The 15,973-nt window shown below is 32.5% G+C and overlaps 1 protein-coding gene across 1 annotated transcript; it reads left to right on the top strand.

Moving 5' to 3' along the window:
* The first annotated feature begins 75 nt into the window (after positions 1-75).
* LOC128177677 (N-alpha-acetyltransferase 20-like) lies at positions 76-13,785 on the top strand. Its single transcript, XM_052844501.1, has 6 exons — positions 76-198; positions 516-540; positions 877-967; positions 1,099-1,228; positions 1,845-1,981; positions 12,822-13,785. The coding sequence occupies exons 1-6, from the start codon at positions 146-148 to the stop codon at positions 12,905-12,907; spliced, it is 522 nt and encodes a 173-aa protein (XP_052700461.1). The 5' UTR covers positions 76-145; the 3' UTR covers positions 12,908-13,785.
* Positions 13,786-15,973: the final 2,188 nt, after the last annotated feature.

Genomic DNA, 15,973 nt, shown 5'->3' with positions numbered 1-15,973 from the left:
TCTATTTTTTGATTATTTATTGAGATTTCCTCTCCTATAAATAAACAAAATAGTAATCAAATTCATATTTGAGTTAACTTAAGTATTAAGATCGGGAACGGCATACCAAACTTAAACAGAGGTGAGGAAGATTTATGAAGAAAACATGACCACGATCCGGCCTTTTGTTTGCGAAGATTTGTTCAGATTTAACAATGTGTATGTATCTGAAGTTGTTGTACCAAACTGTATCTATATCTCCTTCACTGCAGAACACAATTGCTGTTGTATTGAATTGTTAAATCGTCAATGAAAACAACAAATGTACAGCACATGCATTCCCTTGAATGATTGATTGATTGATTGTTATTATTTTGTGTCAATTTCGAGAATATTTCAATAAATTGACTTCACCAATATGGACTGAAAGTTTTGAAAATTTACCCTTTGATTGCATTATTATCTCTCAATAAATACGAATTTCAACACAATCACATTAATTCACAATAATGATATTCATTTTCTTTCACTTCCAGGAATTTAGATCCTCTGACAGAAACGGTATCCTTTTAGTGGTTTCTGAAAATGTTAATGTCGTAAAAAGTGCATTGAATCAATAGATAATTTACAACTAGAAATCATGGAGCCAAATTTATAATAATTTTAAATAGAGGTTTTGTGGTTAAGTCAGGTCATAATATGAAATGTAATGTAATACATGTATTGATATCACAAGGTTTGGTCAGTTGTCCACCACAGTGTACATTGATCAATTTAGTAAACAGCATGTAATTTACTTGGTGTATGTAATACATTATAATCTATCCAAGGTTACTGTTTCCATGATACATGTTTAAATATATGATTGAACCACATAAAACCTCTTAACTATGGTAGTATGGCCTCCCATTTTACATGCAGTATTTGGCACGTTGGCCTGAATACTTCCAGACATGCGAATCCGCTGGAGGGAGGATCATGGGATACAGTAAGTAAACCAAAGCTGTGTACTGATTCTCAATGGTATCGTTAACAGCAATTGTAGTCATGCATTGTTTTCACAATAAATTGAAGTGTGTTCTCTATAAAGCAAGAAATCTTTTTTTGCTGAAATTTCAGTCATGGGAAAAGCAGAAGGAGGTGGAGAAAAATGGCATGGTCACGTAACTGCACTGACAGTGGCTCCAGAGTTCCGGCGTCTGGGATTAGCAGGGAAACTGATGAATAACCTTGAACAAATTTCAGAACAGTATGTTTTCTTATGACAGATTTTTTTATACTACTTTTCTTCTAATACAAACAAATATATACTGGGTATATATGTTTTATAACTTGATGAGTGAATTGTGGGAACCGAAACTATCATCCTTCCTTCTGACAAATCAAATATCATAATTATCATTTATCGTTTCATTTATTTAACTGTAACCTTATTAGATATGTTAGATATGTGGAATCATAAGAATTTCTAAGGACTCAATTTTAGGGTAATATTCAACTACAAATCAACATCCTATACAAATTGTTAAAACAGTCTTTATTCCTCATACATAGATTCTGAAGAAATTCCACAAAATGTCATGCCAACAAATCTTTATGAACTTGAATATCCATGAAAAGTAGCTTCCACTCATCTGAATGATTCCACATCATTATAAACTATCATAGATTTACATGTATTTCACAATTTGAATCCATTAATATTCTTATCTACATGTGATGTTCTTTAGGTCAATTTGATTAAATTACTAATAACCAGATGTGAATGTGCAGATTTGGAGATCAATTTTTTTACATTATGACTTAATAATTCATGTGAAAGCAAATTCAATAAAATTACCCTTCTTATTCACTTTGCTTTTCAGGAAGAAATGCTTTTTTGTGGACCTATTTGTGAGAGTTTCAAACAAAGTAGCTGTGAATATGTACAGGAAACTTGGCTACGAGGTCTACAGGACTGTGCTGGAATATTACTCTGGAGATGTGGATGAAGATGCTTATGGTAAGGGGAAGTAACCATTGCACTCCTCTGTTCTTATGGATAAATAGGAGTTATCTTTCTTTTTCATCTGATAATCCTCTGTGTCATTTCAAGAGCACTGATCATTTTGTTTATTTACTGTTGTGGTCTCTTTGATTCAAACTTGAAGGATAAGATAAAATTGTTGCACAGATAATTGGTGAAGTTAGTTGAAGGTAAAATTTAACAGCCGACTAATACACAGTATTTTTGGCAGAGTGGGGTTATCTTTTTTTGTAGCAATGATCAAAAGTTATTTGAAAATCATTTGATAGTTGAAATGAAAGATATTCATTTACATTGATGTCTAAATTGCAGTTAATTAGATAAAAAAAATATGCATTGTAAAGTTATAAAATGTGTAGTGCTGTTATTCTAAAAAAATGTTGAAGTCAGTGTTCTTTTGGTCTGGCTGAAAAGGTCTGCCTTCTCAGTAGAAAATGTCTGGTTGTTATGTATACCTGTTGTTCCAATTATAAGAAAGTGTAAAAAATCAAGTAGTTTGAAGGGAGCAACTCTAAAATGCATGATATCTAAACCAATAAAAAAAAACTTGGCAATAAAATGCCATTTGTTATTTGCCATATCTAAATCAGGGAATGTCAAACACTATTGATGTGCTAGGAGTTAAATGTCTTGATAATTTAGTTTCTTTCCAGAGCATATGTTACCTAGTTTATCACTGTCAATTTCAATTTTTGAAAAACTGCTTGAATTTTAATTTATGCATGTTTAGACTTCGCAGTGAATTACTTGCTTGAGAAGTTGCAAAATGAAAGGAGAATTTTTTGATGCTCTCATATTATAGTGGAAGTTTGCTATCAGCGTATTTAGGATAGCTCTTAATCTATCAAACATGTAAAGATCACTATAATGTAAGAAAGTGGTACAAAATACAAAATTGAATTTCATTATACCTTGATCACTAGGTGTAATTATAAAAATCAGGAAGGCAATTTGCCTAATTGGACAAAACATTCTCCCCTGGAGTTCTTTGTTCTCGTGGAATTTTAGCAGAGTAAAAGACTCTTTAATTAATCTTTTAACTCGCATATGTTATCATTTCTTTCTGCTGAGTTTTCCTTCCCGTAGACTGCCATTGACGTCATAAGACCGAGTCTGTACTGAAACTGTGTTATAGGGTGTACTGAAGTTTGGTACATGTATTTTATCCTGAAAGTATTGAACAGGCTTGAAACATCTACCAATACATGCATATAGATTATATTATCACTTCTTCACAATATAAGCAATGAGTTTGGACAGAGATATTAATCTTTTACAGTATTTTTACTAGCCTGAAAATAAAATCAGTACTTCATTAGTACATGTACATGTATTTACATAGTTCTTAAATCAGTACTTTATTGGTACATGTATTTACATAGTGCTCGACTAAATGCTTTGTTAATCAGTAACAAGAAAGGTAGTAACAGTTTCAGTTTTAATGTTACATGTGGTTGTGTAGCAGGTCTGAGGTACCATCTTATCGTCATAGACAGCTGTCTCTGTAATTTGATCTACAACACCCTGTCTCCATCATTAAGGGGAAAGTACTCCCTAACCCTGCTTGCTGCTTCTTAATCAAAAGCAATGGAGTCTTTCTTCTGTTTCTTACTAGTATTACTTTTTCTTTTGTGTGTAAATTGGTCTTTTTTCGAGCACAGGGAATAGGGCATCATCAAATTGCTTCATCAAATCATCAAATCGTTTCAGAAATAGACCAAATGAAAAATAAGAACTATGCATGCATTAACATAAAATACCAGTATTTTTTTTTCGTAAAATGTTTATATTTTCTGATCATATTTGAAATAAAAAATCATTGTGAAAAAGATGTCAGACTGAAGGAAGATAGATAAACTTCATCGTGGAGACATGATTTGAAAGATCACAAAGTACAGACAAAATAACTGTCAGACAAAATTTTTTTTTAAACTATGTACATAAAAAATTCGTCATTGTAGATTATCAAGAAGAATATACATTGAAGTGTATTCCTGATGTTGTTATGTTCTTTCGGTTTTGATCTCCTTAGTTTCTGCCAGACAGAAATTAAACCACGCCCTGCCATGACTGCTGCAGAATATCAAAAGTTACATAATGCTTACAGAGAATGCCTTAATCCATTTTCTATGGCCATCACTGATGCCTTTGTTTTTTTAGGCTTTAAAGAACATCAAGAGGTTTTTTTCTTTTCCTTGATAATGATAAAGATAATGTTACACATGCAAAGAGCTGATTGTAATGGGATAATCATACATGTACAGCCAAACTTTTTGTACCTAAAGAAAGTGCTGGTGACTTTATGATGAGAATCAAAGTACTGAAAGTGCAGTCATGAACATGAAATGCCTTTGTTGTTGTTTTATGCATGTATCCAGTATAATTCTGCAAAAGTCATTATGATCCCAGTCCTTCTATCTCATCTATGGGTAGGAACTAGCAAAGATAGCATTTAATCATTTATATTTACCAGGCAGGCTTGGGGTAATGCTAAATGTAATGGTAATGCATTGCAATGCATTACATATTTTCAAAGTAATGCTAGTAATGTGTAATGCCACTATTTTAGCATTACAAGTAATGGTAATGTAATGCATTACTTCCAAAAATCTAGTGTAATGCTGGCATTACATGGCATTACTTTGCATTACTATGCTTTTCTATGCATGTTCATTTGTAAAATCGTCATGAATTGAATAACTGAAATTGTATTTGATTAAAAAATTGTTTTAAAGAAGAAAATGAATTCTGGAGACAAAAATATTTTAGTTGTAAGATTAAGCATGTTAAAAAAAATTAAAAATCCATTCTTAAATTGTCATTATAACTGGCTATATCAACACAATTTCATAACATTTTAAGAATCGAGATATTAAGAATTTCAAATCATTTGAAAATGTACTCCAATTAGTTGAACATTCAATGAATTCTTTACTGTGAAGAATGTGTCAACAACACACAGTGCCCCCAGGATAATCTAAGTATCAAAACAATCTATTGTTTTAAGAGGTGCTAAACACCCCAATCACCACCCTTCTATTGGCTGTGTTCCATTAGAATGGAGCACAGACATACACCCTTAAAAGCAAAAATGAATGCACTAAAAAGAATGCAGTGTCCAACCATGATCTCTTGAAGCTTAAAAATTACTTCCAGTATTATAACCCATTTGAAAATAATTTTATTCTCATTCTCTCTCTCTCTCTGTTGTATACATGTATTAAGTACAATAGTTTGGACTGATAGAAAATACAAGATTCATGTATTTTTTCTATTATTACCTGAACACTTATATATCTTAGATTTTCACACCCGACTGGATGCAGTTAAAAGGTGAAACCTGTGAAACTTTGATGATCATAAAGTGTAACAGCAATCTTGTATAAGTCATTAAATTTGAACCTGATAGTGAACATGAACCTGTAAATATGCTTAAGTATGTTTTATTTATGAAACATTTACAAAAACTCTTATTTAGCTTTTAAATTACTTTTTTAAAACTTATTGACTTTTTACAAAGTAATGGTAATGGTAATGCATTACTTTACCCATGTAATGGTAATGTAATGCATTACTTCAAGAAAATTAAGTAATGGTAATGGTAATTTAATGCCCTAATTCATGAAGTAATGGTAATGCATTACTTTACAATGTAATTCGCCCCAAGCCTGTTACCAGGGTATATATTTTTCTTTGAATATTTCTATGATTACATGTAGTATACAGTGAGTAATAGTATTGGAATAATATATTATCATATCTTGTTGTCAAGTTTTGAAGTTTAACACATGTTCTTCAAATATTTTGCAGTCATCATTTTGTGAATTGCATGTTATATTTGTAAGGTTATCAACCACTCAAGAAAATTGTAAAAGTAGTAACAGTAAACCTTAAAAAAACTATACTTATAACCCATCCTCCAATAATTGTAAACAATTTTTAATGGTATTTAAATAAGCATTAAAAAAATATGCAGTAAAAATTATTCTGATCCCATTTGTGTATAGGTAGTTTTGAAAAGTTGTAAACAAAAAAATGCATGTATTTATCGACAAATTGGCAAATTTGCTTCAATTACTAGACTTAACAGTTTGTTTATTGAATGAGGAGTAAAATGATAAAGGAGAAAATATTTGTGGATGTAAATATCATATGGTAGATATGTCATGATAAAGTTACCATAAGTTGAGTGTTTCAGAATTGACGAGGCTTCATCATTGAGAGAATAGGATCTTGCTATGCAGGAAATCAAATTATTCGACTTGACCAATATTAGCTCTGAGCATTATGCTATATTGAAGCTGTAAACAGAAAATTAAAAACTGTTTAATATTTTTGTGTATTATGATTGAAACTGAATCCTAAATCACCATTATTGTATTTGAAAGCCTAAATCACAATCATTATTTTTGAAAGTGAAATCTCAAATCCTCTAATGACATTTAGGAAATGTCTAATGTTTCAAACTTATTGCTATTTATATTTTACTTTGCTTCCATCTATTTGCATCAAGAACTGCAGATGATTAAAACTGGCAACAAATGATAAACAAGTTTATTTCGATAGTTATTATAATAGGAATGTGAAATTGTCAGAATAATTGCCAATGCAGAGAATATTTATTCTTCAATTAAAAAAAATATTGTAGGGAGCAATGATCAAAGTTGATGCATTTTTCAAATTTCTTCAGGTATTCAATTGTTCTGGAATCTGCAGGGTTTGGTTTTTTCTCCACAGAACCATTGTCAGGAGAAATTGCTGAAATAGTCAGCTGTTCCTTTAAGAAGTTAAGCTTTCCAAGAGATAAATTTGTAGGAATGAATATCATTGGCTCTTCAGGTTTATTAAGGAAAGAGAAGAGATTTGCACCTTGACAAGGGTTTCACTCGATTTCTATGTTGTAATGGTTGTTGTTAGACATATCACAAAACACAATTTCCTGGAGTTTGCAAGTCGTTTAAGATAATTATAGAAAAACCAAACATATTGTCAGTTCAGCTGCTTTTTTATTTAGAAATCGACCAAAGTGTAATAGATCAAATCTTGCCCTGAGCTGCTAACAGTGTACAACTATTACTAAACTGGCAAAGTCTGAAAACTGGGCCAATTTGAAAAGAAGAAAATGCTGAATTCAACAGCTGAAAAACACTTTACAGTGAATTTGTTTATTTTTCATTAAATGAACCTGTTAAACACACACTATCACCCTCTAATGGATGGACAAACTTGTTTATTTGGAGTTTAAACAGGTAAAAAAAACAACTTGTAAGATATATAAGATACGCAGTTGCTTTTAATCAAAAACTCTTGGTTGATGAGAAGCTATAATAACACTTGATCTTGTAGCATAAATTCATAGTTCTGGTGGAGATAATTACCAATCAGTGAGAAAAGATTGTCTTCTGGTGTTCTTTTGTTTATTTTATCTTGACTTCAGAATCATTTAGAGCGCTTAATAATTGTCTATACCAATCTGCATTACCTTAATTTCGATTCCAAGATGTTTGGAAATTCTCTGGCATAGCTTTTTTTGGAAAGGGGGGATGTGAGTAGAACAACCATTACAGAATTTAGAAATAAAAAAATATATAGCATGCCCTCAGGACAAATATTCCAATTTTTTTTTAAATAAAATATCAAATATTGAGTAAAATACATGGGTGGGGGGGGGGGGGGGAGTATGTGAAAAGTTGTATTTTTTGACAGTTGAGTATGAAGTGTGAAGAATCCACAGTATGTTAAGAGTCATAAGAGGCTAAATTGAAACCACTAGAAATTAAAGGATTCTCATGAAGCTCGGAAGTACTGTAAGAATGTGGAGAAGGTGTGAGTATCAAGAGGGAGCAGATGGAAGCACCATAAATATTTTCCTCTCTCCAACTATTCTTTGTTACTTCTCTTCAAACCTCCTTCCATCCATCCATCTATCCATCTTTCTCAGATGTAAAAAGCTGAGGGGCCATTTTGTTTTCTTATTGATCACATGGAACATGTACCTCTCTGTTTTGACACATGTTTATTTTTTGTTTCTGAAAACTCTGTGGGTTTACATTAATCTTTTCTTTGTCTCCTGCATGCTGTGCAGTTGATATGTTATATAAATGATGTTCAGACCACAGAGTGGCTTTGGTTAACTAGAAAGGTGTCTGATTTTATCAATGCAGTGTCGGGTTATGTATATATAACTTCACCTATGATTTATGTGGAGATGAGCTTTGATGTCGTACAAATAAACAAAACTGGTAGTCCTGGGTTTGTGTAATTGTGGCATTTACATGAGTGATATGTGATATATCAACTTCCACTCCAAGTTGGGATTACATATAGACATATTTCAACATCATGAGAGATGCCAAATTTTGCAGTGATCATATTACAACCTATGTACTTTATCAAATTCATAAGAAAATATTAAATTCAATTTTAATTGGTTTTGTCATCCCTGTATTGAAATATGATAAAGGTTTCTGCACGTGAAGCGAGAGGAAATTTCATTTGAGAAGAAAGGTCGTAAAAGATTTCAAGTCATTAAAACATCATGTTGCCATCAGTGTTGTAAGCATAAAAATGACAACAGATTTTTTTCCTTACAAAATAGAGAACAAGAATAGCACATGCCCAAGTGTCTTTGTCAAATGTAATTGCATGTATGAATTTTGTGGCAGTGTGTGATGCAGCAAATCGGCTTCCTGTTCGTTCCTTTTTCATCAATGTCACATAAACAATGGAAGTGTTAAAGGTGTTCTGACAAGAGGTAGACAGAATGGAGAAGGCAGAGAAACTAACTCACTGAAATGTTCAGACACCAACTCCCACACCATCAATTCATTAGAAAGACCAATGGTTGCACTAATTGTAGATGTTGTGGACAGATTGATGATGATGGCTGCTTGGGCTCAGAAATTATCTGTTATCAATATGCTCTTTTTCACCTCAATTAAAGAAAAAAAACCCAGAAAATTAACCTCTTCTGCTGATCATCATTACTCTCCATGGTTAGCAGTTTTGAATTTTACTATAGTTGATTGAAGTCTTTGAAAACAAAATTCAAAAATTCCTGAAAGTCTATGAATTTTCCCTTTACCAGCTCTTAAGAAAATAAAAGCTCAGATACTTATTGCCATAGTCATTACATGCTTGGATCTAGAGGGGGTTGGGGTCCAGACACTCCTTCTGATTCCACCCTGGTTCCTTTAACCAGATTCTTTTGTTAGATTTTTTTTCATCTTGGGGAATTTTTTTAATTTTAAAAATCTAGGATCATTTATTGTTTAAAAAAACCAAAGCTTTTCAGTGGAAGGAGGGGTATATTTTCTCTGTCTGATTTCTACCTATTTATATTAGTTTTGTTTCCTGTCTATAACTTTTAAAAGAAAATATATCAGAAGCTGTTGTTTGGTACAAAAGGTGGCATATGACCTGAGAGTGTCATGACCTTGAACTGAGGTCATATTTGATCAAGGCCAAGGAACATCATCATCCTCTACAACATGGCATTTTCAATTTTTCAGGTCCAAACCTTTTTTGATACCAGGAAAAAAATAGAAGCGAATATTTGGCACAAAGGTTGCATATGACCTAAGGGTGTGTCACAACTCTAAGGTTGTTCAAATTTTCCAGGGGGGAAGGGGGTCTGGACCCCAACTTCCCTTGTTTCACGTACTATGATAAGCATGTACGATATATATACATATGTAAAATTGATTTTTTTAACAACTAGCATATAATTGAATGAGTGAGCACAATTCTTTGTTATTGTCGTATGTTTGAACATGTACTTGAACACACTTAGTAAACAACAATATTTTTATCTAGAATTTAGCTATTGTGATAAAATGTGTTAATTTGATTGAGAATCTGTAGACTGGTTATTCTGAAAAAGTTATCCGACTTACAAGCGGGTCAGCGACAAAGCCTTCAAAATAAATCTAAAAAAGGCAACTGACTTATAGATGAACACTACTAATAGGCGAGTATATACTGTTACAGTACATGTACTTGATTTAGCAGATCATGCCTTTCCACCACAAACGCTAAATGGACCACACAGCCAAATTTGGTTCATTTCTTGACACTTTACAGAAGTCAGTGCATTTACACAATTTTTAATTAATGGATGTCAAAAATGCCTATTGAAATTTATCTTCTTCGATATGTAAAGAGAATGGAAAAAGAACTTATAGGTTTCCACCATAAGTTGTTATGCAATAAGCCTCGTGTTTTTTATCCTATGCATCAAAATTCTTTGCATGGTTTGAAAAGTTAGAAAACTTCTGAGAAGAAAACTTCTGAAATGTGCATCAATTCACTTTAGGCTTATTGAATTTGATTGACTTCTGTGATTAATTAAAGCATAGGCTCTTTTGAAATGTACATTCGTATTGCTTAATTAATTTAACAATTTTAGACATCACTTTACAGGTAGATATAGAAACAAATTTGGCATAAAAGTCTGATTCATTGTCATAAATAGGGCAATTTTTCTCGCACTGTTAAAATTGATGAACAGATCTCTCTTAGTATAAGATTTCTTGCAATATTCAAGCAAGATGCAGCTCTGTCAAAAAGATTGCTAATACATCTTATTAAATAACCATTTTCAGTGTTTACTTAACATTTCACAAGCTAATCAGCTCTCATATATTAAACAAAGGTTGCCTTTGAAAAGAAATTATTACATTACCATTGAAGTTAGTCAATTTCAAAGGTTAAAAATTCAAAGAGCAGAATTATTTAAAATGCGAGATAAATTGAATAATAAAATGTTTCTGAAAGTGCCAAATTTCATTTCCTTTGCATGTGGTATATTTCACATTATCTTTATGATGCAACAATAAACGATTGCAGCTGTATTTCAGTTTGCATTATTTAACACAGTGATTGTAATGTAAAATCAGAACACGTTTTTTGCAATTTAATTCATTATACTTACCTATCTAACCAACATTTGATAGTTTGACACTACAAATAAATGACCCATGAATTATCCACACCTTTTCCAAAATCAAATTTTGAAATTCTTACTAAAAAATTTTGTCAAGTACTATTGTATGAAGTGTATATTTTTTCACAGTATGGATTGTAATGTAAAATCAGAACATGTTTTTTGCAATTTAATTCATTATACTTATACCTATCTAACCAACATTTGATAGTTTGACACTACAAATAAATGACCCATGAATTATCCACACCTTTTCCAAAATCAAATTTTGAAATTCTTAATAAAAAATTTTGTCTAGTACTATTGTATGAAGTGTATATTTTTTCACAGTATGGAAACAAGTTCATATTGAACATTATTTTACTCCAGACCTTTTCTGAATCACAGGAACAAAACCAAGAACTCTGAAATTCCTTTACTTGAGTTTTATAATTAGGTACAAAAATATAATAACCATATTTTTACAATTTGAAAACCAGTTCATCTTCTTGCCCTCGGGAATTTCACAATTAAGACTGGCTTGCTGTGAATAAATTTGCACACCCCTTGAGTTACCTTGTCAGGGTCATCTGCTTAGGTTCATGTAAATACAATGCACTCGGGTTCAAATATTTTATCGGGTTTTCAGGTTTGTTTGAAGTATACTGAGAATTTTTTCTAGCACCAAGAATGATTACATGAGGCGATTGATGATTTTGAATTTTTATGAATGGATGGGATAAGCTCTGTAGATAAGATGGGACTTAGATTTTGTGATTTCGAGCTGATTTTCACGGGTTGTATAATTTGTTCATTTAACCACACCTGGTTCGACGATTATCTTGCAATTTTGAAATAAATCAATTTTTACCCACACTCGACAAAAATATCCATTTGAAAAATAGATGATACTTTCCTCTGAGAAGTAATTTGTCTAGATCAGTCAAAATTTGGCAGTTAGATGGGGATTTTTTTCACTCCAATATTTTCAAGATATGATTTTTAGATGAGTATACCGTCTGTGCACTATCAAAATAAATGTAAGGTTCAAACACCTGAAAATACTCTCAACATCGGGATTAAAAAAAAAATCATATGGCATTTTTCATTTCACGATAAATCATCTGACTCAGATTTAAAGCTTCTGAATACCTTACACAAGACAATGCAGCAGGCATTTAATGACAGATGGGAAGAACACACAGGCTTTTCCATCCCATAATCCACTGCTTCTGGGCTCTGCAGATTTAGCTAACTATCTCATAAAAGTACTAGGAAGCCAAAGTTCACCTGAGTTGAGACAGTTCTGTATATGCTGCCAATTGTTTTATGACATGTCTGGCCTGGTGGTGGGTTTTCTGGTAGAGCTTGGAGGTTCACAATTCTCAGTGGGAGAAATAAGGGAACTTCATATTTTGATACAGCCCTAGATTTCAGACAGATCCTCTAACTTTAATCTACTTATTACCAACTTAGTGACTTTTTTTGTCACTATGTTTTTTAGGATTTATGTATGATTAGCTTATTTCCAGCTTTTCTATCTCTGTCATCTGAAGAAGTTTTATCATAACCATCATTTAATAATTTTTTTAATGAAATTCCAAAACCACTTCCCATAAAATCTATCGTCTATTGATTAAAGGAAGACACTAGCTTTTTGGCAGAAGGTTTTAGAAAGCATTTATGCATGTGCACCCCTGATTAACTTATTTTTAGTAAATTCAAGCAAGTCAGTTTTGATGTCAATGTGACTCATGTGATAGAAATGGTAAAACTATTTATACGCCATTGTTCTTGAAACTGTTTTATCATAATTAATGTAAAATGCCAAAAATTACATTCATATATTCAACTTTAAGTCCAAAATCGTATTTTTCTTTTTTTATACTTTAGACATGAGAAAAGCCCTTTCCCGAGATAAAGACAAAAAGAGCATGATTCCGCTAAAAAGACCAGTGAGACCGGACGAGTTGGATTGACCATGAGCAAGGTGGATTACCATGGAGACGAGTTACTATGGATACTACTGGGGACAGCCATTTTTGTTCTGGTTTCGATTCTGTACATTTTGATCAGAGAGCTTGGACTCCCATCCACCTCGACTCGCTCGGATCTGTAACAAAAATTCCTAGAGCTCACAGATTCTGTGCACTATATCAGAAGCATTAGATATTGTAGGGGGTTATCAGGATGTCGGACATGATATTGCTCTCTCAGGCCACAGATAATTCCGGTGTGATGGAGTGAGTACTGGGGCTTGTTTATTACAATCGCCTTGGTTATGGTGCTGAGTTGATGGATTGTGATGTCTGACTAGTCGAATCGACCACCTGTACTTTGTCAGAGTTGGTGGAGAGAAGGAATTGACTACCTCTACACAAATTTGCACTTTGGCTGACGTACTGCAAATTGCTTCTCTCTCTTCTGTCTCAGTGAATTGGAGAAAATAAAATGCACCAGACTCGCAAATAGAAACCAGAGACAAAATGGCAAATTCTCTCTGAAATTATTGTTAAAACCAGTTATTACCAGTAATTAAATTTGTGTGCTTGTAATTCATGTAATTATTAAACTTAATTCAGTCCTCAAGAATATTTTTGGATACCAGGATACAGTAATTAGGTATCTATATTTCTTGTTTCTATGGTGACCCACCTGGTGACTAGTAATAATAAGCTTGTACATAGTTTTGTATTGTATAAATGATTCGAAAATGTGTTTCTTAAGAATGCGTTATCACTGTTTTGTGCGTGGTTTTTTTTAAAGGAGAGTGAACCAAAATTCTATATAGATTGCAATTCATTTACTTTATAGGTATTCATAGAATGCTAGAAAAATAAAACACTGTTTGATTTTTTTTATAGTATTTCCCGTTTATTTTATGAAATAAAGAAACAAGTTTAAAATTCCATATCGTTATAATAATTGTCCGTAAGGACACTTTTTATGGTTGAATCAATTTTTAACGGATTTTTTTTTAAATCATTTAAAAATTGAAATGAACAAAAAAAAATTATTTCAAAGTGACATGTTCCCCAGATATTTCTTTACTGTGCTTTTTAGCTGTTAGTAAGTTCCACGTTTATGATTGTTACCTGTTATTTGTATCCAGTGGGCGTGTTTGCGAGATATTCAACAATGATGCACAATTGAACACAGATCAAACACTTGTGGTGTATAAAAGATGTGTGTAAATAAACGAGCCGACTTAAACTTGCAGTATCAAATTTTATCATTTTTGCACACAAATTTTGTTTGATGTGCATTTAGGGCTTGGTACAATTCTTTTTGTTTTGTAATAGAAATTTTGAATAATTAAGCTGAAACAAGTGTCCGTTGTCTGTCAAATTCCAGATTTGATTGTAGTACATGTATAGGACGTCGAACCATGAAAAATTCAAAACAGCATTGCAGATAAAAAAAAAATGCACCGATTGGCACCCGGCTGTAAATATGATTACCACTTGAATGCTTCATTAGATTTACACAAACGTTCTGTCGTGTTAAAGATGAACATCAAGAGCGCTACACAGAGCGCAAAGAGTGTCTGTCGCACCCGCCTATTGGCGTACCTTATTTTTACCGTGGTTTTGCAAGCGATACGTAAAAATACACATTTGCAATATTTCGAATGCTTTATATGCCGCAAAGATGTAATTAAGAAATTTTCATACCGTAAAATACACGTGAAATTGCTCAAATGTCCAAAATTATTAATTCGTAAAATTCCTTTCTTAACCATCCAGAAAATTAAGAGTTCGGGTTTTCTACTTGTATATCATCCTTACAATCGTAAGAGAACAAATACCTAAAAAATTTGAACCACCCTTGGTGCAATTTGAGTTGTAAATCTTGATTTAGGCAAAATGTAGGGTTAAGAATTTTATCTTAAAAAAATTCCTTTTATGAACTCATCACACGCCATCTTTGTAAATGGATTATCGTGATAATGCGAGAAGTTGATGAGCAGCTCCTATCGTCTGCGTCACTGAGATGACTTGATATGGTGGGGATATCTCACGACGGTTTTGTATTCAGAAATGGATGCACAAGATGAAAAAGATGATGCGATCAAACGCGTACAAATGCGACTTGAACCCTGCACCCTTATGACACAAGCCATAAATCACCGAAAATAAGATGTTGTATCCAAGTTAAACATGCCATCTAAACACTGCGGTTAGTATGGAAATTTTAAACTGAAAGGATTAAATTGAAAACAGGATAGCAAAACTGTCAATGAATTGGCCAAATGTTTGAAAATGCTAGTGCATTTGCATTTTCTCAAATATATGCTAATTGATTATTTCACATACCGACGGTATTTTCTCTCGATTTACACTTTCATGAAGTTGAACACGTTGCTAGAAATTTGAATTGAGTAAGAGGTTATTTGACTTGCAAACAAGTCTCGGTTAAAAAGAACAACCCGATATTGTGCCAATTTCAGTTCTAAATACTTATTTGCGTAAGTTCGACTCGATTTACTACATTAACTGCCAGGGTGTTGCAAATAATCTCACGAACATACTGACAAATGTACAACGCAAAATATATATAAATGGTTGACGCATGCGTCAAATATTAAACTTTTTCTAAACACCTACATGACGTATACTTTTGATGATAGAATGTTTTCATGTGCGCAGTTTTATTTTTTGAGAATTATACATGTATCTACTGACAAAATTTTATTGGCTACATTTAAAACAGTCTGAGGAATCTCTATAGACCATGTGTTGTCGTTCAGTTCGCTAGTTAATCGTATTTGTCTCACACACACATTTCATGAATTTTCTAAATTTACATCGATCGCAGACATTCATTTCAGAAATTTCAATGAACATCGTAAGCCATATATATTGCTTCATCTACCCAGCAACGCTTATTCCGGTGTATCATAGGGTCAACAGGCCAAGATAACCACAATGTACTAATCCCCAAACACCTTACGTTAATCCTGCCTTGGACATGACACTTTCTAACAACATTTCTGTCTGGATAACGAGGTGATGTATATCAAACCAAAGTATGTGAACGCCATC

Source organism: Crassostrea angulata, chromosome 3 (assembly GCF_025612915.1).
Source record: "Crassostrea angulata isolate pt1a10 chromosome 3, ASM2561291v2, whole genome shotgun sequence".
In the NCBI taxonomy this organism is placed as follows: Eukaryota; Metazoa; Mollusca; class Bivalvia; order Ostreida; family Ostreidae; genus Magallana; species Magallana angulata.
Note: the sequence above shows the minus strand (reverse complement) of the source record. Positions and strands in the feature narration are given on the sequence as shown.